Source organism: Rana temporaria, chromosome 2, assembly GCF_905171775.1.
Source record: "Rana temporaria chromosome 2, aRanTem1.1, whole genome shotgun sequence".
Classification (NCBI taxonomy): Eukaryota; Metazoa; Chordata; class Amphibia; order Anura; family Ranidae; genus Rana; species Rana temporaria.
Window position 1 is genome coordinate 326966822 of NC_053490.1, and position 25217 is coordinate 326992038.

Here is a 25217-nt window from a genome sequence, read left to right on the forward strand (position 1 = left end):
GGCCTCCAGAAATGCGATACTGTAGGTAGTCAGAAAATTAGATGCATAATTTATGCCCCTAGAAAGCCTGAAGGTGCTCCTTGGATTTTGGGGCCCTCTGTGTGACTAGCCTGCAAAAAAAATCTCACACGTGGTATCCCCATACTCAGTAGTAGTAGCAGAATGTGCTTTGGGGTGTAATTCTAAGCATGCCTAAGTATGTTAGAAATATCTTATTGATTGACCACTTTGTGTAAAAAAAATGCATTTTACAAAAACGCACACTTTCAAAATAATCATTATACAAAATAGGGCCTACACAAATATGATGGGGAGTCAAGAAATTAAATGCGTAATTTACATGCACCTTGAAAGTCCAAAGATGCTTTTTGGATTTTGGGCCCCTCTATGCATCTAGGCTGTGAAAAAATCTCGCACACATTCCTCCCTATACTCAGGAGGAATTGCAAAATGTGTTTTGGGGTGTAATTCTAAGAACGTCTATACTTTGTGAAAAAAACAATGATTAATTTTTTATTTTCCAAACAATCATGACAAAAAATTACAGAAAAGTCACAGTTCCTCTTACTAAATGCCCTGGTCTATCTACTTTCCAAAAGGGGTAATTTAGTGGATATTAGCTCTGTTCTGGCATTTTATGGCTTTTAGAAATGAGATAGGCTGTCAGTACATAAGGGTTGATCAATTTTCAAATGTATAAACCATAGTTTGTAGACTCTAAACCTTTCTCACACAGACTAAATAATATACACTGATTTAGGTTATTTCTACCAAAGAATACATTTTAGCCTAAATGTATAAAGAAAACATTTTTTTTTTTGCAAAATTGTGTAATGGAATCTAAGTAAAGAATTTTTCCCCAATTTTTTTGTATTGTTTTAGTATGAACAGATAAAAACAAAAAACCCAGTGGTGATTAAATACCACCAAAAGAAAGCTCTATCTGTCTCTAAAAAAATATTAAAATGTATTTTGGGTACAGTGTTGCATGACTGAGTAATTGTCATTCAAAAACTACAGCACTGAAAACTTAAAAGAAAAAAAAAGCCTAGGCAGGAAGGGGGTAAAAGTGAGTGGTATGGAGATGGTTAACAACACTCCAAACGCAGGTTGCAAACACAGTGCATTTGCCTGCACCGGATCGCATGGTACTCAAGTACTATGCAAATCGGTTGCAGTGCATTTGCAGAAGTAGTACATGCACTACTTTTGGCGCGATGCAGTGCAATTTGAGCCCACTCAAAATTAATGCATTAAATAAAAGCTGATTGCTAATGGGGAAAATTATATAGGAGAGAATGCCCACATCCCTAATTTTGGACAAGCTACAAATAAAACCCTCTGGTGGGATTTTAAAGGGCATATACTCCAAAATGATCAAGTATGATATATAAAAAAATATGTTTCATTTGAAAATGTTAAAACAGGAAATGTAAAATATATGGTTAAAACACTACAATGATTGTGGGTGCAGTATGGACACAATGATTGGAACACTTATAACAACTTGCTCTGTGTAGTGGAATACGCATGTACAGAGTATACCCAACACGTTTCAAGGTATAGCATTATTCCTCTTCTTCAGGGGTGAGTGGTTATGGGTAAAACAATAATATTTATAAATAACAGAGATAGACATATGCCATTAGGAAATATACAAAGATATTTACAATAGCAAAATTTTATACAAAAATATAGATATACATCGACCATATGGAAATAACAAAATATCCTAAACAACCGCATCAGTTAAAAACAAGGACTTTTACCGCCATATATCTAGAGTCCAGAGAGTGAGGGGCGGGGAGGTTCAGCCCAAAGCATTCACTAAGGGCACTCAACCCAGAAAAGGACACCACACCACAGGCTAGCAGATAAATCTAATGGTATAAATTACAACATTTTGTTGGGGTAAATAACATTATAGTGTGTAGAACCCATCATGGTACCCACCTCTGCCTTTAGGATAAACACCCAAGGGGGACTAAACTTGAAGCTCCAGAGTACCCTGGAGGAATAACTAAGAAGGATTGAACACACCAATTTGCTATATTCACCTAGAAACATAATGTTTTAAAATAGGCGAGCTGAAGGGAGGAAGAGGTGATTTTTTTCAAAGCAGTGAGGTGTTTGGGCTGCATTTAAAAATCAAAAACACAGCTTACTTGAGAGTTGCCATCCGAAGAAGAAAAAACGGGTCAGACATGATTTAAAAAAAAAAAACTCAATTCAAGGGATCAGTATTAAATACATAGAGATGGCCAGTCTATAAAAGAGAATAAACCATTATATTCTATCTGTTGGATATTGACAGTGCATTTGATGTCTATTTATTATATATATATATATATATATATATATATATATATATATATATATATATATATATATATATATATATATATATATATATATATAATCTGCAGAGATAAAAGCTTGGAGAGTTACCTTATCAGTTATGGTGTATCATGTGAGTCTGGAGACTCACAGGGGTAGCATGTAATGAGCTCCCCAGGTATAGCAGGCTTCATGGAGCTTGAGATGAGCGGGGAGGGTTAATAGACCATCAATGGGTGGGGAAAGGGAGGAGCTGACCAAGGAGAGTAACCCCCCCCCCCGAGCCACCTGCATGCTGGCCAACCCCCCCAGGAAGAACACTGTGTGGCAATGGCAGCGTCCTGACGTCACCAGACAACCGGAGTGATATCAGTGTCAGCAGCCCCATGGCGCATAATGGCGCCATGGAAACCAGGGAAGAACCCAGCCGCTTGGCACCCAATAGCAAAGTCCTACAGAGATCGTTGTGATGACCTTTGTGCACTGTGTGAGTGATAATAGGCCAGCTCAGTGCACCGCACCCCACCCAGAGGACCGTATGGGTAAGGCATACATTTGCATACACTTGTTACCATGAAGATAAATATTGGTGAAAATCCACTTAATACAACATCTACAGTTATAGTATGGGTGAACAAATCAAAATAGCAGATTTTGCAAAAAACTGAGGATAAGAAAAACATGAAACCCACAACCTCAAAAAGAATGAAGGGAAAAAGGGAAAAATATACCCAATGGATCTAGTGTAATGATGACAATTTGCAGTGGGGAAAGACAAGTGAATGTTGTCAGTTTGTATGTTGGAACAGTGGTTTATTCAAATTCTGGCCCCCCTGATCTAAAAAAAAGGTCTAAAACGATATAGATTCATTTAAACCTGGGGGGGCATGTAGCATTAAGGCGGAAAATCCACCTTTGCATGTTCACAGCAGGTCCTATGCAATTCCTAATGTGGACCAGCTCTTACTCATGACTGCAGAATGGGATCTCCACCCTTGCAGATTACTAAAGTGCATGGATGTGTCAGTGGAGATATATATGCGTGGTCTAATTAATGCGCAATGTATTTCCATAAGGCCCCGTTCACATATCATTTAGCAGGTTCCTGTTTGTGCTTTTAAACAGAGCTTTTTTTCTCAGAAAATAGGTGCAGGAACTCAACCACGACCCCGTTCAGATTTCAAAAACAGTAGAAGGGTCTTAAAGGGGCATTGAATACCAGAATTGCATTACATACAGAGTGCAGAGTTCAGGGGGTTACACACAGAGTGCAGAGCTGTCACTTGTAAACACAGAAACCAGACTTCTGTGTTTACAAGTGATTGTGGTGAGCAGGCACCAAAGGGTCTGAGCCAAAGGTGGTGGAACTGAGTTCCCCCAAGTTCCCCCAGAAAAAAAGCCCTGCTTTAAAACACCCGTTCTGCTGTGTGACAATCGCAGCAAAATCCCACTGCATTTGGGGTGCCATACATGATCTTGAATCACCGAAATGGGAACGGGGCCTAATACAAAAGCCACTAACTGTATATTCTTACATTTTATGTTATCCACTGCTTTTATATAGTATGCAGTAATTTGTACCCATGTGTGTACAAGCAAAGCCAGTATAGAAGTTACATTCTATCTTACTAATGCAGGTTTAAACTGGAAGATCTGAGCACCACAAACCAAAAAAGCTATTAAATTAATTTTTAATATTCAAAGCAAACTCATCAATCCATCCGTCTCCTTTATTTTGTTGAAAAATCACTTTGAGAAATGTTGAGTAAGGGCAAATGATTAGTGTAGCTTTTACTTCCTGGAATCCATCTTCCCTCAGCTCTGGCATGCAGGCAGGATGGCATTGCTTAGAAAGCATCTGAAAAAAAAACCCAATAAAAATAACGTAAATATTATATACCTTCCTGCTTATTTACTAGGCTGGCAGCATAATGATTAAAACATTTTTATTATTAAGAGAGCAAAGTTTTCTTTAAATATTGAAATTACTACTGTGAGACACATCCCTTTTTCCCTTTGTTGCTGTGTTTCCTAAATAATAGTATATCTGAGCCCTCTTTATTGTGAGTCATAGTACTAAGCTGTCCCAGGTTATTGAAGGGAGAAATAGCTTTGTGTGTGTTATACAGTTACAGAAAAGTAAGAAAGATTGTTACCTTGCTTTCCATATACAGGAACTTTCTTGTTATGTCTCTGAATAACAGATTCCATACAGTTAACTAATTTTAAATAGTTTATTTTTTATTAAAATTATTTTATTTATATTTTATGCCTTACAATCTCTAGATGGTCAGCCGGCCTCTTGTTTTCATAGTGCTTGCAAGTTCCCATTATTCCGTTTGTTGCTACTTTACTTTAAATGTAAAATGTTATTGGGAAAATATCTAAAAACTGAATAGTAAGCAACTTCACTGCAAATTTTGCCAAGTAAGCATGTAATCAGACAATTACTTGTGAAACCCACATCTCTCCTGCCCATTACAGTGTTGAGTTGCTGAAGTGTCCTCATGGGGCACATCTGTCTTCAGTAACCAAACATTTTCAACTTGTTTGCATTAAAACATGTTCGCAGTCAGATGTATTTTAAACATACAGCTAACTAAACCACAGCTTTTTTTCTGTTCATTGGCCGATTGTAATGAGCAGTAAAAACAGATCTTTTGCAACAATTTGCTTTGCTTTAATTATCATTATTTATTTTTTTGCCCTTTTTTAATTGTCTTTTTTATGTTAATAAAGTGTGTGTGCGTGTGTGTAATATATATATATATATATATATACATACATACACACACAGATGTGCTTATAAGTTTACATACCCTGGCAGAATTTATGATTTCTTGGTCATTTTTCAGAGAATATGAATAATAACACAATACTATTTCTTTCACTCATGGTTAGTGTTTGGCTGAAGCCATTTATTATCAATCAACTGTGTTTTTACTCTTTTTTTTTTAAATGATGGCAACAGACACTACCCAAATGACTCTGATTACATGTTTTTGGGCTGATAACACACACACAAGTTGACACAAAGGTGTTTGAATGGCTATTAAAGGTAACCAATCTCACCTGTGATCTGTTTTCTTGTAATCTGTGTGTATAAAAGGTAAATGAGTTTCTGGACCCTTGCATCTTTCATCCAGTGCTGCACTGACGTTTCTGAATTCTGAGTCATGGAGAAAGCAAAAGTATTGTCAATACTGTATCTGCGGGAAAAGGTAGTTGAACTGTATAAAACAGGAAAGGCATATAAAAAGATGTCCAAGGAATTGAGAATGCCAGCAGTGTTCAAACTCTAATTGAGAAGTGGAACACGAGGAGTTCTGTTGAAACCAAACCACGGTCAGGTAGACCAACTAAAATATCAGCCACAACTGTCAGGGAAATTGTTTGAGATGCAAAGAAAAACCCACAAATAACTTCAGATGAAATACAGGACTCTCTGAAAATGTGGTGTGGCTGTTTCAATATGCACAATAAGGGGGCACTTGAAGAAAGATGGGCTGCATGGTTGAGTGGCCTGAAGAAAGCCATTACTAAGCAAATACTACAAAGTATCTCGCTTACAATACGCCAAACAGCACAGAGACAAGCCTCAAACCTTCTGGCACAAAGTCATTTTGAGTGATGAGACCAAAATTTAGCTTTTTGGCTACAACCATAAACGTTACATTAAGAGAGGAGTCAACAAGGCCTATGATGAAAGTTACACCATTCCTACTGTGAAACACTGAGGTGGATCGCTGATGTTTTGGGGATGTGTGAGCTACAAAGGCACAGGAAATTTGGTCAAAATTGTTAGCAAAATGAATGCAGTATGTTATCAAACATTACTGGAGGAACGTTTGCATTCATCAGCCAGGAAGCTGCACATGGGACGTACTTGGACAGTCCAACATGACAATGATCCAAAACACTAGGCCAAGTCGATCTATCATTGGCTACAGCAGAATAGTGAAGGTTCTGGAGTGGCCATCTCAGTCTCCTGACCTCAATATCATTGAGCCACTCTGGGGAGATCTCAAACGTGCAGTTCGTGTAAGACAGCCCAAGAATTTACAGGAACTGGAGGCTTTTTGCCATGAGGAATGGGCAGCTTTACCATCTGAAAAGATAAATTGCCTCATCCGCAATTATCATAAAAGACTTCAAGCTGTCATTGATGTTAAAGGGGGCAACACACAGTATTAAGAACTGGGGTATGTAAACTTTTGATCAGGGTCATTTGGGTAGCTTCTGTTATGATTTAAAAAGAGTAAACAGTTGATTGACAAGAAAGGTAGGAACTTCCCTTTGCAGGTTAGAAGCCAGAACAACAGGCCTGATGCCATCTACAATAGTAAAGTAAAATGCTGATTGACCCTTATAGCTGCTCTTGATTAATGTGAAATGATGAAGAACGTGTAAAATTAACAACGCTGCCAAAGTAAAGGCCACCAGAAAGCTCAACTTCCTGATAAGATCAGAGAAAGAGAGAAATGCTGTTCACAAATTTTAAAGGAGAATATTGTAGAGCTGACAACACCAGGTTCAGGTCCCATGGTGCAAACGTGTTACTTATAGGAGGAGCTATTTACTCCAATCCCTGCACAGACTTCTGTACTAGTGAATGCAAAGCCAACAGCTTCTGGAAAAGTATAGCTAAAGTTGAAATATTACTCAGAGCCAAATCTCTGATTGGTACAATCCTAAAATATGCTTCACTGCATATCTTCTTGAATGTAATTCTTTGTCTTCACACCTTACAAAATATGCTGTACACATGCTATGGTAAACCCTGTGAGAAGACCGCACTTAGCCTTAAGGCTGCATTTACACCTGTGCGTTTACAGCTCGCAAACGCCTGAAAAACGCCCCAACAAGCAAAATCCCATTCATTTCAATGGCACCTGTAGCACCTGCATCTGAAGCAAAATGCCTGAAAAACGTCTTAAGCTCAAAAAAGAACATGAGCTTCTTTGGAGCAGATTACAGGTGTTTTTCTGCTTTTTACAAAATAGCACCAAAAACACGTGACCTTAAAACGATCAGGTGTGAATGCAGCCTAATGCCACGTACACACCATCGGAAATTCCGACAAGAAAACCGTGGATTTTTTCTGATGGAATGTTGGCTCAAATGTGTGTTGCACACAAATCTTGTCGGACATTCCGACCGTCAAGAACGGGGGACGTATAAGACGTACAATGAGCCGAGATCAATGAAGTTCAATAGGCAGTTCAGCTCTTCTGCTTGATTCTGAGCATGCATGTTTTTTGCGCGTCGGAATTGCATACAGACGAGAGGATTTTCCGATAGGAACTTTTTCCATCTTAAAAATAGAGGGCCAGATTCACGTAGGCCGGGCGCAGCGTAACGTAACTGGTTTACGTTACACCCCTGCAATTTTTCCAAGTTAGTGCCCGATCCACAAAGCACTTACCTGGAAATTTGCGGCGGTGTATCGTAAACACGTCCGGCGCAAGGCGGGCCCAATCGAATGGGGCGAGTCCCATTTAAATTAGGCGCGCTCCCGCGCCGGACGTACTGTGCATGCTCCCGTCGCAAATTTCCCGACGTGCTTTGCGCGAAATTACTACGCGTCGACGTTTTGTGAATCGCGACGGGTAAAAAAGACTTGCGCCGGGAAAAAGAAAAAAAAAAAAATCAAAAGCGACGCGGGAAAGACGGGTATACTTTTACATGGTGGAGTAATTTTCCACTTTGTAAAAGGTGCCCTATCTTTGCGACGGCAAACTAACAGTCGCGGCAACGTAACAACGGGAAAAAGCTTTGTGGATCGGCGTAACTCCTAATTTGCATACCCGGCGCTGGTTTACGACACAAACTCCCCCCAGCGGCGGCCGTGGTACTGCATCTTAAGATCCGACAGTGTAAAACTATTACACCTGTCGGATCTTAGGGATATCTATGCGTAACTGATTACATGAATCAGTCGCATAGATAGAAACAGGGATACGACGGCGTATCAGGAGAAACGCTGTCGTATCCCTTTTGTGAATCTGGCCCATTGAACCTGCTTTCAATCTTTTGTTAGCGGAAATTCCGACAGCAAAAGTCAGATGGAGCATACACACAGTCGGAATTACTGACCAAAAGCTCACATCAGACTTTTCTTGTCGTAATTTCCGATTGTGTGTACACGGCATAAGACTAGTCAGTATGATGGATTTCAAAATTCCCCTGTCTCCTAAAACCTCACAACAGCCATCCCTTCAAGCCAGAAACTGTAAAGTTGAGCATATATGGAGTTGCGGATTGTCCTTTATCCATTCATCACTTTGACAGCTGAGCAACTGCACATCCTGCACCCGACAGCTCAGGAGGCGTTTCATTAATCTGGGGTAGTAGCACCTTTCTTTGTTGTTTAGCAACTGTAAAGTACAGTAGGATGGAATACCGGACTCTGTGCAATTAGGCCCAGCTATGATGGAAGAAAAATTTGGGGATCTACTTTACAATTTAGGGTAGTTTTTGTGGTCCTGGCACTGCAAATACAGCATAGTGTCCAAAACTCACATGGCAGTTTTTAGCCATTGACAGCCAGAATGTGATTTCTTGATTCTGAGGACTACAATGTTCCCACCAAATGGCATACTTATATGGCATCCTGGTGCATCGAATAAATAGCTGGACGTGTAGTTGGATGCAGATTTTACTAGGCTATCACTATTATAGAAATTACTCATCAAAGGAAAAATTACCATTATCATTTTTGTTTAATTTTCTTGTCAGTAAATTCCAGCTAAAATATTTCATCAAAAGTTATTCCTCATATAAATACCTTGTTGGTTGGGTGGGCCTAGTTTTCTAAATACACAGTGGTGTAGTGAGTAGCACTCTCGCCTAGCAGTAAAAAGGGTTGCTGGTTCAAATCCCGACCACGACACTACCTGCCAGCAAGTTTGCATGTTCTCCCTGTGCCTACGTGGGTTTCCTCTGGGTACTCTGGTTTCCTCTGGGTACTCTGGTTTTCTCCTACACTCCAAAGACATGCTGGTAGGTTAATCGACCTTTGCCTAAATTGGCTCTAGTATATCAATGTGAGTTAGGGACCTTAGATTGTAAGCTCTTTGAGGGTAGGGACTGATGTGAATGTACAATGTATATTGTAAAGCGCTGCGTAAATTGACAGCGCTATTTAAGTACCTTAATAGTAATAATAAATAGGGTAAATTTGCATTAGTTTCTGAAGTCCTCTGCAAGTACAGTACAGTGCAAAAAAAAACCTAACATGGCAGTTTTTAGTTATTGACAGCCAAAATGGGAACCTTTGTTTCTGGGTCTATACATGGTACCAACAAGCAAATAAAGCATACATATATGGTGTCCTTGTGTATAGGAGAATCAGTATAGTATATTTTTGTAGCACTGTTCCCTATTTACATACTTAAAGTGATACTAAAGGTTCACATTTTTTATTTATTTTTAATTAACAAACATGTCATACTTGCCTCCACTGTGCAGCTCGTTTTGCACAGAGTGGCCCCGATCTACGTCTTCTGGGGTCCCTCGGCGGCTGTCTTGGCTCATCCCCACATCAGATAACCCCCTCTGGGAAGTGCTTTCCCAAAGGGGTTACCTTGCGGGCGCCCTCCTGAATCCAGCATTTGCGTCCATAGACACGAATGCCGGACTCGGCCCCGGCGCCCACGTCATTGGATTTGATTGACAGCAGTGCAAGCCAATGGCTGTGCTGCTATCAATCTATCCAGTGAAGAGCCGAGAATATAGGGCCGAGATCCAGCTCATTTTCAACGCAGGACTTTCGAGGGCTCAGGTAAGTAAACCGGGGGGCTGGGGGGCCGGTAATTATCGGATGTTTTTTTCACCCCAATGCATAGGATGCATTAAGGTGAAAAAACAGGAAGGTTTTCAACCCTTTTAAGAAATTGGGGAAAAAGCTAGAAACAGATTAAATTCCCAGTACCCCCAATATCAAACCATTACTTTCAAATGTTCAAACCATTCACAATCTAAAGTATCTATCTGTTTTCTGTATACAGTTGTGTATTTTTTGTGGTATTTGTGATTTTCTACAAAGTTAGGGCCCCAGTTTTATTGTGTGAGAAAAATTCTTGGTAAATAAAATGTAATATACACACACCATTGTTTCTACAAAAATTATTTTGTCCATAACTTAACCACTTCACCTCCGAAAGATTTATCCCCCTTTCCTGACCAAGACATATTTTGTGATACAGCACTGCGTTACTTTAACGATTGTACGACACTGTACCCAAATACAATTTTTGCTTTTTTTTCCACAAATAGAGCTTTCTATTGGTGGTATTTGATCACCTCTGCGGTTTATATCTTTTGCGCTATAAACCAAAAAACGACTGACAATTTTTAAAGAAAAAAAAATATATATATTTTTTTTTAAATTGACACTCCTCTTTTGTTTATAGAGCAAAAAATAAAAACCGCAGAGGTAATCAAATACCACCAAAAGAAAGCTCTATTTGTGGGGAAAAAAAACATAAATTTTGTTTGAACACAGCGTCGAACGACCGTGCAATTGTCAGTTAAAGCGACGCAGTGCCGAATCGCAAAAAATAACCTGATCATTGAGCAGCCAAATCTTCCGGGGCTGAAGTGAAAAATCAGTAAAAAATCTTATTTCTGCATCAATTTAGGCCAATATGTATTCTGCTACGTATTTTTGGTAAAAAAAAATCCCAATTGATTGGTTTTTGCAAAAGTTCTACCGTCTACAAACTGTTAGATTTATTTATAGAATTTTTTTAGTTATAGTACTGTGATATTTTGTGACATACAAATTGGACACCTAACTGACACTTTTTTGGGGACCAGTAACATTATAATGTCGCTGTACTAATGACACTGCCTGGGAAGGGGTTGACAAGGCAATGAAAGGATTAAATGTATGCCTAGCTAGTGTTTCAGTGCAGTGTAGTGTTGTTTACATAGGCAGAGTACCGTTCTGCCTGTGTGCTGAACAATCAGCGGACATAGGGTTCGCAGGACCTGTTGATCAGCTCTTGCTGTGTAAAATCACAGCAGGAGCGAGCCGCCAGCAGAGCGCACTCGTGCTCGGTTTCCAGAAGTGCAGGATCACTTATATATGTGTGATCCTGTGCAGCGCGGCCGCCCTGTAGCAGTAAATGTGCTATAGGGCAGTCGGCAGGCAGTTAAAGACCAAATTTTTTTTTCTTTTATAAATTACCTGTGTGGTCAAAATCAAGAAACACCGCCTTTTCCTCATAATTTTTATTATTTTATTTTCACATTTCTAGAAAAAATAAATAAAAATTAAAATCTATCATTTAAAATATGGTATTGAAAGAAAGTACCATCTGCACCCAAAAGCAAGATCAAGATTGGTTAGGCTATCTGTAGAACAAAGCAACAATTGTTGGACAATTTATCACATATCCAAAACCTGAACAAAGCTTGAGCTTCAAGGGGTTTTATATAGGTGTAAGGTGCTGGGACACGAGTGGTTAAAAAAACTCAGTTCTAGCATTGCATTTTCTCAGATTATCTATTTTTCATACACACACAAATATCAGACCATTTGCTCTGTACTTTCCTCATTGCAGTGTGTGTGTGTGGTCAGCATTGTGCAATTCAGCCTGATATTATGACCAAGCTGTCTTTTTTTAAGACCTGGAACCTGAAGTCTGGAAGTAATTTTCATTATGGAATGACAGTTACCACCATTTCAGGAACAGTGTTCTCTACAACTCATCATCAGGTTGTGTAATATATATATATATATATATTTGTGATTCTTTTATTTAGGGACCTTATGTTCTCCCCATCTGACCCAAATAGATGAGTCCGCATTTCAGGCACACCTGTTTTATATATTTGGCACCATAAACAAAAATGCGTCTTACAAAAATTCCCAGGCCTTGTAACACCTGCAATTATTAACTTTGTGCTTCGTGGTGCAAATCGGAATTGTAAAAATATTATGTTGCCCACTGCGCATTTCTGTGCTGTTGGCTTTTAATGGCCTGTAATATTAAATTACCTTTCCTACCTTCACACATTTCTACTAGCATAAGTCAGAGGGAATGTTATGAAACTATTATTTGAGTATTCTACAATAAAAAATAAATATATATATATATATATATATATATATATATATATATATATATATATATATATGTGTGTATGCATGTGTGCATATATCTATATATATATACATACACAATTATAACTATTTTTTTTAAAGGATGCTAGTCTAATTGAACAGCAGTGTAAAAAAGGGGAAACTTAAGTAACTCCGTGGAACCACCAAAAATATACTTTAACCTTTTTCTACTTTGCTTGCTAAAGGGGAGCACATGTCTGCACCAACTATACAATTATGCGTGTTAGGATCCTAGTTTGAACCCACTTAAATAAGCCTACCAAGAAGCTGTCTCCAGTACTGGGCGAATCATCTGCGACTGGGACATGCCCTGCCCCACAGCTGCACATATACAATGAGTGTGTATACATGCAGCTGCTGGGCAGAGAATGCCACGGCCGCTTGTGATTGGCTCGGCGTTGTGACAGTTTCCCAGACTAAGCTCCAGACACAAAGAGATGTTAGCCACCCCGATTTATGACTAGCCTTTGTAGTAAGGTACACATGCTAGCCTGCAAAAAACAAAACATATTGACCCTGTCAATAATTCACATTAAAAACAGGGGTTTTGGTTGCACACATTTGCAAATATATGTGGAAGCCGCAGTACCTGCGTCAAGGCTCCTCTGTGTACTGCACTCCTAACTTTATTTTTTTTTAAAGTCTCCAAGTTGGAGAATATATAGAAGTGGATAGCTTACATATATACTGTACAGTGGGGAGAACAAGTATTCGTTACACTGACAATTTTTCAGGTTTTCCTACTTACAAAGCATGTAGAGGTCTGCCATTTTTATCATATGTACTTTTCAACTGTGAGAGACAGAATCTAAATCAAAAATCTAGCAAATCACATTGTATGATTTTTAAATAATTAATTTGCATTTTATTGCATGACATAAGTATTTGATCACTTACCAACCAGTAAGAATTCTGGGCCAGATCCACAGCCAGCGGGCGCAACTTAAATATTCCGATTTAAGTTACACCGCCGCAAAATTTCTACCTAAGTGCCCGATCCACAAAGCACTTACCTAGAAATTTGCAGCGGTGTAACTTAAATCCGTCCGGCGCAAGGCGTGCCCAATCTAATGGGGCGAGTCCCATTTAAATTAGGCGCGCTTCCGCGCCGGACGTACTGCGCATGCTCCCGACGCTATTTTCCCGACGTGCTTTGCGTTACGGTACGTTGCGCCGAGTTTTGTCAATCGCGACGGGTAAAAAAGAGATGCGGCGGGGAAAAAAAATGTAAAAAGAAATTTGACAGCGACACGGGAAAGACAGGTATACTTTTACATGGTGTACTAACTTTACACTTTGTAAAAGCAGCCCTATCTTTACGACGGCAAACGAACACTTACGGAGACTTAACAAAGGGAAAAACCTTCGTGGATCTCCGTAAGTACTAATTTGCATACCCGACTCGGAATTTCGACGAGAAATGCCCCCAGCGGCGGCCGCGGTACTGCATCCTAAGATCCGACAGTGTAAAACTATTACACCTGCCGGATCTTAGGAATATCTATGCGTAACTGATTCTATGAATCAGCCGCATAGATAGAAACAGAGATACGACGGCGTATCAGCAGATACGCCTGCGTATCCCTTTTGTGGATCTGGCCCTCTGTCTCTCACAGACCTGTTATTTTTTTTATTTTTTTAAGAAGCCCTCCTGTTCTCCACTCAACTCATTGCCTGTATAAACGACACCTGTCCACACACTCAATCAACAGACTCAAACCTCTCCACAATGGCAAGACCAGAGAGCTGTTTAAGAACGTCGGGGATAACATTGTAGACCTGCACAAGGCTGGGATGGGCTACAGGACAATAGGCAAGCAGCTTGGTGAGAAGGCAACTACTGTTGGCGCAATTATTAGAAAATAGAAGAAGTTCAAGATGATGGTCCATCTCCCTTGGTCTGGGGCTCAATGCATGATCTCACCTTTGTGGAGCATCAATTATCATGAGGAAGGTGAGGGATCAGCCCAGAACTACACAACAGGACCTGGTCAATGACCTGAAGAGAGCTGGGACCACAGTCTCAAAGAAAACCATTAGTAACACACTACGCCGTCGTGGACTAAAATCCTGCAGCACACTCAAGGTCCCCCTGCTCAAGCCAGCACATGTCCAGGCCCGTCTGAAGCTTGCCAATGACCATCTGGATGATCCAGAATGGGAGAAGGTCATGTGGTCTGATGAGACAACAATAGAGCTCTTTGGTCTAAACTCCATTCACCGTGTTTGGAGGAAGAAGAAGGATGAGTACAACCCCAAGAACACCATCCCAACCATGAAGCATGGAGGTGGAAACATCATGCTTTGGGAATGCTTTTTTGCAAAGGGGACAGGACGACCGCACAGTATTGAGGGGAGGATGGATGGGGCCATGTATCGCGAGATCTTGGCCAGCAACCTCCTTCCCTCCAGTAAGAGCATTGAAGATGGGTCGTGGCTGGGTCTTCCAGCATGACAACGACCCGAAACACACAGCCAGGGCAACTAAGGAGTGGCTCCGTAAGCAGCAATTCAAGGTCCAGATCTGAACCCAATATAAAATCTTTGGAGGGAGCAGAAAGTCTGTATTGCCCAGCGACAGCCCTGAAACCTGAAAGATCTGGAGAAGCTCTGTATGGAGGAATGGGACAAAATTCCTGCTGCAGTGTGTGCAAACCTGGTCAAGGTAAATTTATTCACTTTTTATTTTTAACACAATCACGTGTTAAAAACATCCTGTTCCTGTATCTGTACTCTATCCATTTTTTCCCCCTACCCCTATAGACCCTCCCCCAAAATAAAAAAAAGAAACCTCCTTCTCTTCTCGGTTTCCTACGCCTTCATCATTTCCTCCAGGTTCCTGACTCTCTAAGCTCCCTCCATTTCCCCCATATATTCTGGGATCTCTCCAATGAGTCGTCTTCTATATGGATAGTTCCTTCTATAGATCTTATCGTTTCGACCCTTGCAACCCAGTCCTTCATACTCTGCACTTCCTGGGACTTCCAGAGACTCAGGATCAGGCTTTTGGTCGCATTTAGAAAAAATGGGACTAATGTATTCTTATATTGAGGGTCCGTTTTCCTTGTATCATGAAATAAGCAATCCCAAGGATTCTTCTGGATCTGTTCTCCTGCCAAGATTCCCTCCTAATAGGATTTAATCTTGGTGCATTCCCACCAGAGGTGCGCAAACGTCCCAGGGGCATCACACCCCTTCCAACAAGTTGGGGTTCCCTCTGCCCCGATCCTGTATGCCCTCTGGGGGGTCACATACCGTCTTACCAGGAGTTTATAACACATTTCCACTGTCTTTGTATCTCCTGAGCAATGGCACGCCATTTTCTGAATTTTCCTTCTATGTTCCTCATCTCTAAGCAGCAGTGGCGTAACCAGAGTTATGGGCGCCCGGGGCGGAATTTTTTTTCGCCCCCCCCCTTATATAAACATCCACGTTTATATGTGCGTAAACGTGGGGGACTTAAACATTTTGAAGCTTTTTTTAAAACTTTATTTACTTATTTATTTTTTTGCTCTTTTTATGTTTTTTTTTACACTTCATGTCATTGCTATTACATAGGGGGATAAAAATCCCCCTATATAATAGCACAGGTACACTGACAGGTCCTCTTTATGGAGACATTAGGGGTCTCCAGGACCCCTAATGTCACCTGGGGACCCCAAAGGTAGCTGATGAAGCACAGATCTGCATTTTCTCTCTGGCTATAGCAGCCAGATGACTGACAGGTGAATGCGGATGTAATACACATCACTTCTGCATTCACAGCCTGGAGGGAGATCAGCAAGAAGGAAGATGCTGGTCTCCCTCCCATCTTACCTCCTGACACCCTCCCGAGCCGGTCCCGGGCCGCAGATGGGGCAGCGGATCCCGGGATTGAAGGTGAGGGGTCAGGAGGGGGGGCGGCGGCAGTACTGGAGGGGGGTAGGGGGGCACGCAGCCAGCACATATACACAATTGGCAGGCTATAGAGCCGCTGATCGTGTATATGTGAAAGTTCAACCGGTAATGGCACTGACCCCCGACACCTACACTGACCTGACACCTACACTGACCTGACACCTACACTGACCTGACACCTACACTGACCTGACACCTACACTGACCTGACACCTACACTGACCTGACACCTACACTGACCTGACACCTACACTGACCTGACACCTACACTGACCTGACCCCTACTCTGACCTGACCCATACACTGACACTGACCTTACACCTACACTGACCTACTACACAGACCCACCTAACTCCTACAGTAGGAGTCCTACTTCCAGCAATACTCGCACCCCACTCCCCCAAGCTTGGTGAAGTCCTCCTTACCTCTGTCTGCTCTTCTCCAGAGACTCCAGGACTCTCCTCAGGACGGACAGGACCCCAGCACTGGATGTGCAGAACTGCTTCGGAGTCCCGACTCCCTTTCCCGCCAGCGCCATTCACTCGCAGCCCGCTCCATGCTGCAACTCCCTCCAGAGAGCAGAGTACCAGAGCGGAGGGGAAGACAGCGGCCACGGCGGCTCACACTTTCAGTGCCTGACGTCTCCCGCCGCCATGTTCAGAGTTTCCCGGCGCTCTGTGATTGGGCGTATGGCAGTCATGTGCGGAGGCGGGACTTCCAGCCCCACGCCTCACATGACCCCCATATGCCCAATCACAGAGCGCTGGACAATAAATATGGTGGCCGGTCCGGACATCCGTGACGGTGACGCGGGAAATTAAAAATAAGGAGGAGGCACGGAAAGTCGCCCCCCTAAATGTCGCGCCCGGGGCCACAGACCCCCCTGCCCCCCCTTGCTACGCCAGTGCTAAGCAGGCCTATCTCTTCTTCCCACTTCCCCAAATATGGAGGAAATTCCGGTTCTGTTTCTTTAATTAGTATCCTATAATTTTGGATATGCTTTGATTTAAACTAAGGGGAGAGCAATTTTTTTTTTCTATTGTCCTCATGTGTCCTTTTCCTAATGGTTGTGGCAGTGATTGCGAAAAATGCTGTAATTGTGTACAGGCATACCCCACTTGTATACCTCCATTTATCTAGTGGCATATTTCCCCTTTTTTGAGTGATTTCCTCATACGTGCAAAACCTATTTACTTTCATTACATCTTGTAATAACATTTCTTCTTTTTTTTCCCATCTAGTGAAATATATGTGTTCCTCTTTCCTTGGCTTAAAATAGTTTGTGCCCAGTATCGATAATAGTGGTGAATTATGATCCCAATGGTGCGTTCTTCCAAGACCATCCCAAATTTTAAAAGTGTTTCTGGTTAATGGGTTTGTACTGTTAGCTCATTCTCAGTGCTGCCGTGGTATCCAAACCATCTTTCCTAAATCTACCTTACTTTGTGAAATCTCCATATTAACCCAGCTTCTCCCCTCTTTATTATGAATCCACTCTGCCAATCCGAGAAATACAGATTGCCTAATAGTATTTCTCGAAGTCTAGGGCTGCTAATCCTCCCGACCTTTTAACTCTCGCCAGTGTTGCATATGCAGTTCTAGGCTGTTTATGTGCCCAGATATATTTTAATATCATTGATCTTAGTTTCTTAAAATAATCCTGGGGTACTGTTATTGAAATCATTTGGAAAATATAAGTCGTCCTTGGTAGAATATTAATTTTTAAGGCATTAATTCTTCCTATCCTTGAGAGGGGCTTATGTCTCAGGTTCTCCAAGTGTTCTTTGATCTTATTGAGCGCGGGTATATAATTGGCCTTAAACATTGTCCCTACGGATGCAGTCCGTTTTATACCCAGATACTCCAGTCCCTCTTTTTACACCATCCAAAGGGGAATTTAGGTTGAATCGCCCGCTGTTCCTCCCTTGAAATAGTGATATTCAAAATTTCAGATTTAGACATATTTATTTTGAAATTAGTCAGTTTTCCATGTCTAGTTAACTCATCTATTATAACTGGGATTGTTATTCTAGGATTAGACGCATAGAAAAGAAGGGTCGTCAGCATATGCAGCTACCTTAAACTCCCTTTTCCCAATGTCTGGGTTTTTACGGATAGCTGCTAACAGGGGTTCCAGTGCTATGACAAACAGCAATGGCGACAGGGGGCACATCTGCCTTGTCCCGTTGAATAGGTCGAGAGGGGGGAATAAGTTCCCATTTATTCTGATTTTGTCCGTTGGGGGGATGATAAAAGGCCGATATCCATTTCATAATTTTAACCCCAATGCCCAGATGTCTTAGTGTTCCAAACATGAATCCCCAGTCAACCCTGTCAAAGGCCTTTTTGGCATCAATCAACAGGAATGCAACTGTGGTCTTCCCTCCCTCTGTTTTATGGATCAAACACAGTGACCTCAGGGCGTTATCTTTTCCCTCTCTCCCTGATACAAATCCTATCTGATCATTGTTTACCCAGCAAGGTAGTAGGGGCTTTAATATTTCCACTACTACTTTAGCGAAAATCTTTATATCTGTGATTAACAGGGATATTGGGCGATAACTCGCTGGAACTGTTGGATCCTTCCCTTCTTTTAGGATGAGGGTTATATAAGCCAGTAAAGCCTCGTACACACGATCAGTCTCAGATAGTAGCGTTTGTGAGGAGGTAACGATCGTTATCTGCAGTGGCTATCGGTAAACAGCCTTAATTATCTGGAAGCAGCAGTAATTAGCATGTAATGGTCATTATTGGTAAGCACCGATTATTAGCAGCAGTTATCAGCCGAGACGGCGATCATCAGGGGACAGCAGCAGTAATCGGCAATCAATAGAATTCAATTTCATTAAAAAAGAAACAGACCAAAAATTATGTATGTCCCCGTGCTGTGGGGAAGCGGCAGAACAAAGCAAAGAGGACCCTTCCCAGTCTTCCACAGTCCTCACAGATTGGCATCAGTTATCAGCCTCTTGGCCGCCATTCTTAAGAACTTTCGAGCTAAGGGAGGTTTTCCGCTGCTTTGCATGTTTTTCTCATACCGCAAACAATTCCGTTTATGCAGATCACATATATTTAGCAGCGAATAAACAAATGATAGCAGTTTTGTACAGTCCTGATCAGATCATAGATATGGATCATCTGAATATCAGTTTTATAGCTTCTTTGACAGTTCCATTCAGTTCAGTTTGCACATTGCAAGCATATGGGACATTTAAGTTTTGTTTGTTTAGTCCTACTGCTTCCACGATGCTCGGATGTATCCTGCTGCAGGTCAGCTCGCAGCTTCAGGGCCCCTCCTCAGACGGCCAGAGGGGAGAACCCAGCTCCAGAGGCAGTCTTCATACCTTCCCTAGATACAGGTCCCCTCCAGGCAGCAAACAGCATGCAGTATGGAACAGCGCCAAACAGCACAGCAAGCCGAAACTGGGGGAATGGGGAGGCAGGGAGGAGTATGGCACACGGCCACACTAGCTCAGGGTGAAGGCATCAACCCAGTCAGAGCATCCGGGAGAGAGCCGCGATTGCGGTGAATGCCGAAGGCAGCCACTCTGTCCTCCGCTCCTCCGGTGTCTCCGTCCAGTGTCATCCACTACACAGCTCACTCTCCCCTCTCCTCCGGTGTGGTGGGAGATTTCAAACGGTCAGGCAGGGATGAGGCTCCGGCGTCAGCATGTTGGAGTTCCCCCCACCCATCGAGTTTGCTAAATGTTAAACCTTCAATAAATGTAACCATATTGCTACACTTAAAGGGGCCTCTCTTCTCTGTTCTACTCAGTTGTGACATGATGCTACTCTTATATCAAGACATTGTTTGTATATCAAATCACAATTTATTAAAACATTTTGCTTGTCTTGCAAAACGCTCTCAAACCAAAAGTTATTTTCAAACCAAGTTTTTACTGTATTAAGTTCTGCTTTTCTGATGTATCAAATACTTATGTCATGCAATAAAATGCAAATTAAGGGCCAGATCCTCAAAAGGGATACGTCGGCGTATCTACTGATACGCCGTCGTATCCCTGTTTCTATCTTTGGAACTGATCCACAGAATCAGTTTCCAAGAGATAGACAGAAGATCCGACATGTGTAAGGGACTTACACTGCCGGATCTTAGGATGCAGTACCGCATCCGCCGCTGGGGGCATTTCTCGTCGAAATGCCGCTTCGGGTATGCAAATTAGCACTTACGGAGATCCACAAAGCTTTTACGCTTAGTTTTTTCTCCGTAAGTATTAAGTTGCATGTGTAAAATTAGGGCTGCTTTTACAAAGTGTAAACTGTTTACACTTTGTAAAAGTAGACCCTTCTGTCCAGCGAAGCATTTTTTTTTTGGTATTAAATTTTTTTTTTCCGCCGTATCTTTTTTTTTTCCCGACGCAACAAAGCTCGGCGTAGCGTAATTTCGCGCTATGCACGTCGGGAAAATGACGTCACGAGCATGCGCAGTACGGCCGGCGCAGGAGCGCGCCTAATTTAAATGGGAATCGCCCCCATTTGAAGAGGAACGCCTTGCGCCGGCGGAATTTAAGTTACACAGCCGAAAATTTCTAGGTAAGTGCTTTGTGGATCGGGCACTTAGGTAGAAATTTTAAGGCAGTGTAACTTAAATGGGAATTTTTACGTTACGCCGGCTCTTTGTGGATCTGGCCCTAATTACTTAAAAATCATACAATGTGATTTTCAGGATTTTTAGATTCCGTCTCTCACAGTTGAAGAGTACCTATGATAAAAATTACAGGCCTCTACATGCTTTGTAAGTAGGAAAACTTGCAAAATTGTCAGTTTATCAAATACTTGTTCGCTCCACTGTGTGTAATGATTTTTTTTCACCTGTAATAATTGGTACTTTTATCTTATAAAGTATCTGCCTGAAGTTTTGCTTTAACAGAACTTACAAAGTAGAAGATAGTTGGCTGCTATTGGATCTATAGAGTTGTGATTTTATAATATAATATGCTACAGAAGAATGCTACAGAATTTTACAGATTCAAATGTAGCCACTCTATCTTAAGTGGGTGTGTCTGTTTAAAATTAGTGGTGTTGTAGTCAGCTTAGCCAAATTGATATCAGCTTTCAGGTTTCTCCTACACTCCGGTTACTGTTTCTGTCTGCTGCCAGTCAGTGTCTCTAATGCCTCTGGCAATAGCGTGAGAGCTGCCCAGGGCATTGGCAGCTAAATTTCTTTACATTCAGAAGCTACTGTCAGAGTGCTCCATCTGTGAAGACTGTAAGTACTTTGTTCCTTTTTCTGGTGTTTGCTAGTCCATTGGTGTTCTGCGCTCCTCTGTCCATGGAGTATTGAGTGAAACTCAAACTCCTGTTTTGCATCTAAAAATGACCGTCACCTATGTGTACACAGAATGGCAAATGGGCAGTGCTCAAGATAATGAGACCTATGGCAGCCACAAGGCACTTTTATGCGTTAAACTAAATTCAGAGATGCAGTGGCTCTTTACAAAAATTACAAAAGTTATACATTGTACAGTACAATCAGTGTTATGCTGCCCACAATGTCATATTCTCACCTTTGTATGTACTGTTGAAAAAGGGGTTTAAAATGTATATTTGAAATGACATTACCACTCACATGTGACTTTGACAACATAAACACTAATTATGACCCTAAGTGAGGACTTTCTTTAATTTGTAGATTTATACTTTGTTGTCATTTGTTTGGCATACATGATTTATGTTTAAACCATTTGTCTCAGCCTTAAACAGCCAACACAAATACACAAAATTCTTTTTATTTTCACTGTTTTAATTATTTTTGTTGTTTAATTGAGAATGACGCACTCCAACCTAAACACACCAAGATGGTTGTAGAGACTGCCAAGTACTGATGCTTTGGGTGTGTTATCTGGTATCATACTTGGTACAGTCGCATAGTGATTGATGGTACATGTGTTTGCTTTTGACGTGCCATTTTTCCGGACTAGAAAGTTCTGCAAAATTATAATGTTGAGTGGAGTAGCTGGATTGTTCATTGCCACAACTGTCCATCCATCTGTCCTTTCAATTTATAACTTTTAACAACATTCCATTGTAACTTAATCAAATATTCATTGGCAGTGGTGTTACAAAAATGATTAATTTTCTGGTTGGTGAAATATGTATTTTATTTTTTACTTATTGCATGTTTTTGACACGGGGCGTCATTAAAGCAGAATTGCAGCTTTCATTTGAGTTTAAAAAGTTTGTTTGGGCAAAGTTAACCCAAATAACAATTTCCATTACATTACTCTGCAGTGGCCTACACAGTGGCCTAATAGCAGTGAAATAGAAATTGGTACAGAATAACTATCTAAAGTCAAATTAAAGCATTTGTAAAACACCCCCCCCCCCCCTAAAAAAGATCCAGTTTCCCTAAAGCATGTTATACAGTGCTTGTGCCATGTCATTTGGACCCTTGTATCACCTGAAATACCTGGCTGATCCTGCCTGCTTATACCCCCCCCTCTGCAAACAGGCCATGATAATAATGGCTGCTGAGCCCTGACATCGTGGTCCGTCTGCGGCTGATTCCGTTAGCCACAGCCTGTTATCTGTCTCCTGTGTCCTTCTCCTCCCTCCCCTCTCTGCCTGTCTTTGCTCTACCAGTTCCCCCCTCCCCCCCGCCCCTGCTGCTCTCATTTCAGCTATTACATGCTCCAATCCTCTCTGCACCATTATAATAATTGTCCCTTTACCTGTGTAATGTAAAAAAAATGCACAATTGTACCTGTATGAGCTCCGTTTCCTGCCGCTGAGATGATTGTCGGCAGCTTAAAACTCTCTCTCTCCCTCCTCCCCGGCTGACGTCAGCAGGAGGGCTCAGCCCACTGCAGCTGTGAGCTGGAGAGACAAGGGAGGAGAGGAATCAGCTGAGCGCCCAGAGCGGAGCTCATACAGGTACAATCATGCAGTTTTTCTACAGAACACAGGAACAGGGACAATCATTATAATGGTGCAGAGAGGAAGGGAGCATTTAATAAAAGTGGGTTAACAACCACTTAACCCCTGGACCATATTGCTGGTCAAAGACCAGAGCAGTTTTTGCGATTCGACACTGCGTCGCTTTAACTGACAATTGTGCGACATGGCTCCCAAACAAAATTGGCGTCCTTTTTCCCCCACAAATAGAGCTTTCCTTTGGTGGTATTTGATCACCTCTGTGGTTTTTAGTTTTTGCGCTATAAACAAAAATAGAGCAACAATTTTGAAAAAAATTAATATTTTTTACTTTTTGCTATAATAAATATCCCCCAAAAATATATAAAAACACTTTTTTTTCCCTCAGTTTAGGCCGATACGTATTCTTCTACATATTTTTCGTAAAAAAAAATCGCAATAAGCGTTTATTGATTGGTTTGCGCAAAAGTTATAGCGTTTACAAAATAGGGGGTATTTTTATGGCGTTTTTATTATTTTTCTTTTACTAGTAATGACGGAGATCAGCGATTTTTATTCGGTACTGCGACATCATGGCGGACACTTTTGACAAATTTTTGGGACCATTGGCATTTTTATAGCGATCAGTGCTATAAAGATGCATTGGATTACTATAAAAATGCCACTGGCAGTGAAGGGGTTAACACTAGGGGGCGGGGAAGGGGTTAAGTATGTTCCCTGGGTGTGTTCTAGCTGTAGGGGGGGTGGACTCACTAGGGGAAATGTCTGATCTTCTGTTCATACATTGTATGAACAGAAGATCAGCATTTCTCCCCCTGACAGGAACGGGAGCTGTGTGTTTACACACACAGCTCCCGGTCCCCGTTCTGTAACGAGCAATCGCGGGTGCCCGTCCTAGTGGCCTGCGTGAGAGCCGACGTTATATTACGTGCTCTCGCGCAGGGGAGCCAACCTCAGCACTGGAAAAATTGGCTGCCCAATGACTGGGCCATTTTTTTGCGATACGGCACCGCGTCGCTTTAACTGACAATTGCGCGGTCGTGCAACGCTGTACCCAAACAATATTGATGTCCTTTTTTTTTCCACAAATTTAACTTTCTTTTGGTGGTATTTGATCATCTAATAATAATAATAATAATCATCTCTGCGATTTTTTTATTTTTTGCGCTACAAAGCAAGAGCGTAAATTTTGAAAAAAACACAATATTTTGTACTTTTTGCTATAATAAATATTCCCATTATTTTTTTAAAAAAGCAAATTTTTGCTCAGTTTAGATCAATATGTATTCTTCTACATATTTTTGGTAATAGAAATCGCAATAAGCCTATATTGATTGGTTTGTGCAAAAGTTATAGTGTCTACAAAATAGGGGATAGATTTATAGCATTTTTATTATTATTTTTTTTACTAGTAATGGTGGCGACCTGTGATTTTTATCGGGACTGCGACATTATGGCGGACATATTGGACACTTTTGACACATTTTTGGGACCATTAGCATTTATACAGCGATCAGTGCAATAAAAATGCACTGGCGTGGAAGGGGTTAACACTAGAGGGCGATCAAGTGGTTAATTGTGTTCCCTAATGTGTATTCTAACTGAAGAGGTATTGGACTGACCTAGAGGAAATTACAGTTCCTAGCTATTAGGAACTCACGATCTGCATTCCCTCACGGAACAGAACAGGGATGTATGTGTTTACACACACACGTCCCTGTACTGCCTCTCGTGCCTGGAGATCGCTCGCGACTGCCAGTCACGAGCATCGGCACCCGGGCGATGCAGCAGGCAGGCTTGACATACAGCTACGACGGTTCATGCAGCAGAGCCAGCCTGGTTCAATAAAACTTTTATATACTGTACACATTATTATAGACATCATCTGCCTGTTTATACTGAATGATTGTAATCCAGAGGTGTTTCCTTTTGGAAACATTACATTTTTTAAATGGTGTAT

At 41.4% G+C, this 25217-nt stretch overlaps 1 protein-coding gene across 2 annotated transcripts in view; it reads left to right on the top strand.

Moving 5' to 3' along the window:
* LOC120927054 (suppressor of tumorigenicity 7 protein homolog) overlaps nt 1-25217 on the top strand; it is a 241553-nt gene that overhangs the window by 178902 nt on the left and 37434 nt on the right. The window contains exon 14 of one of the 2 annotated variants that reach the window (XM_040337486.1): nt 21060-21119. The exons of the other annotated variant lie outside the window; for it this stretch is intronic. Coding sequence (XP_040193420.1) covers nt 21060-21079 — 20 coding nt within the window. The 3' untranslated portion in view covers nt 21080-21119. Of the gene's footprint in view, nt 1-21059; nt 21120-25217 lie in introns of those variants that run through there. 2 annotated transcript variants of the gene reach the window in all.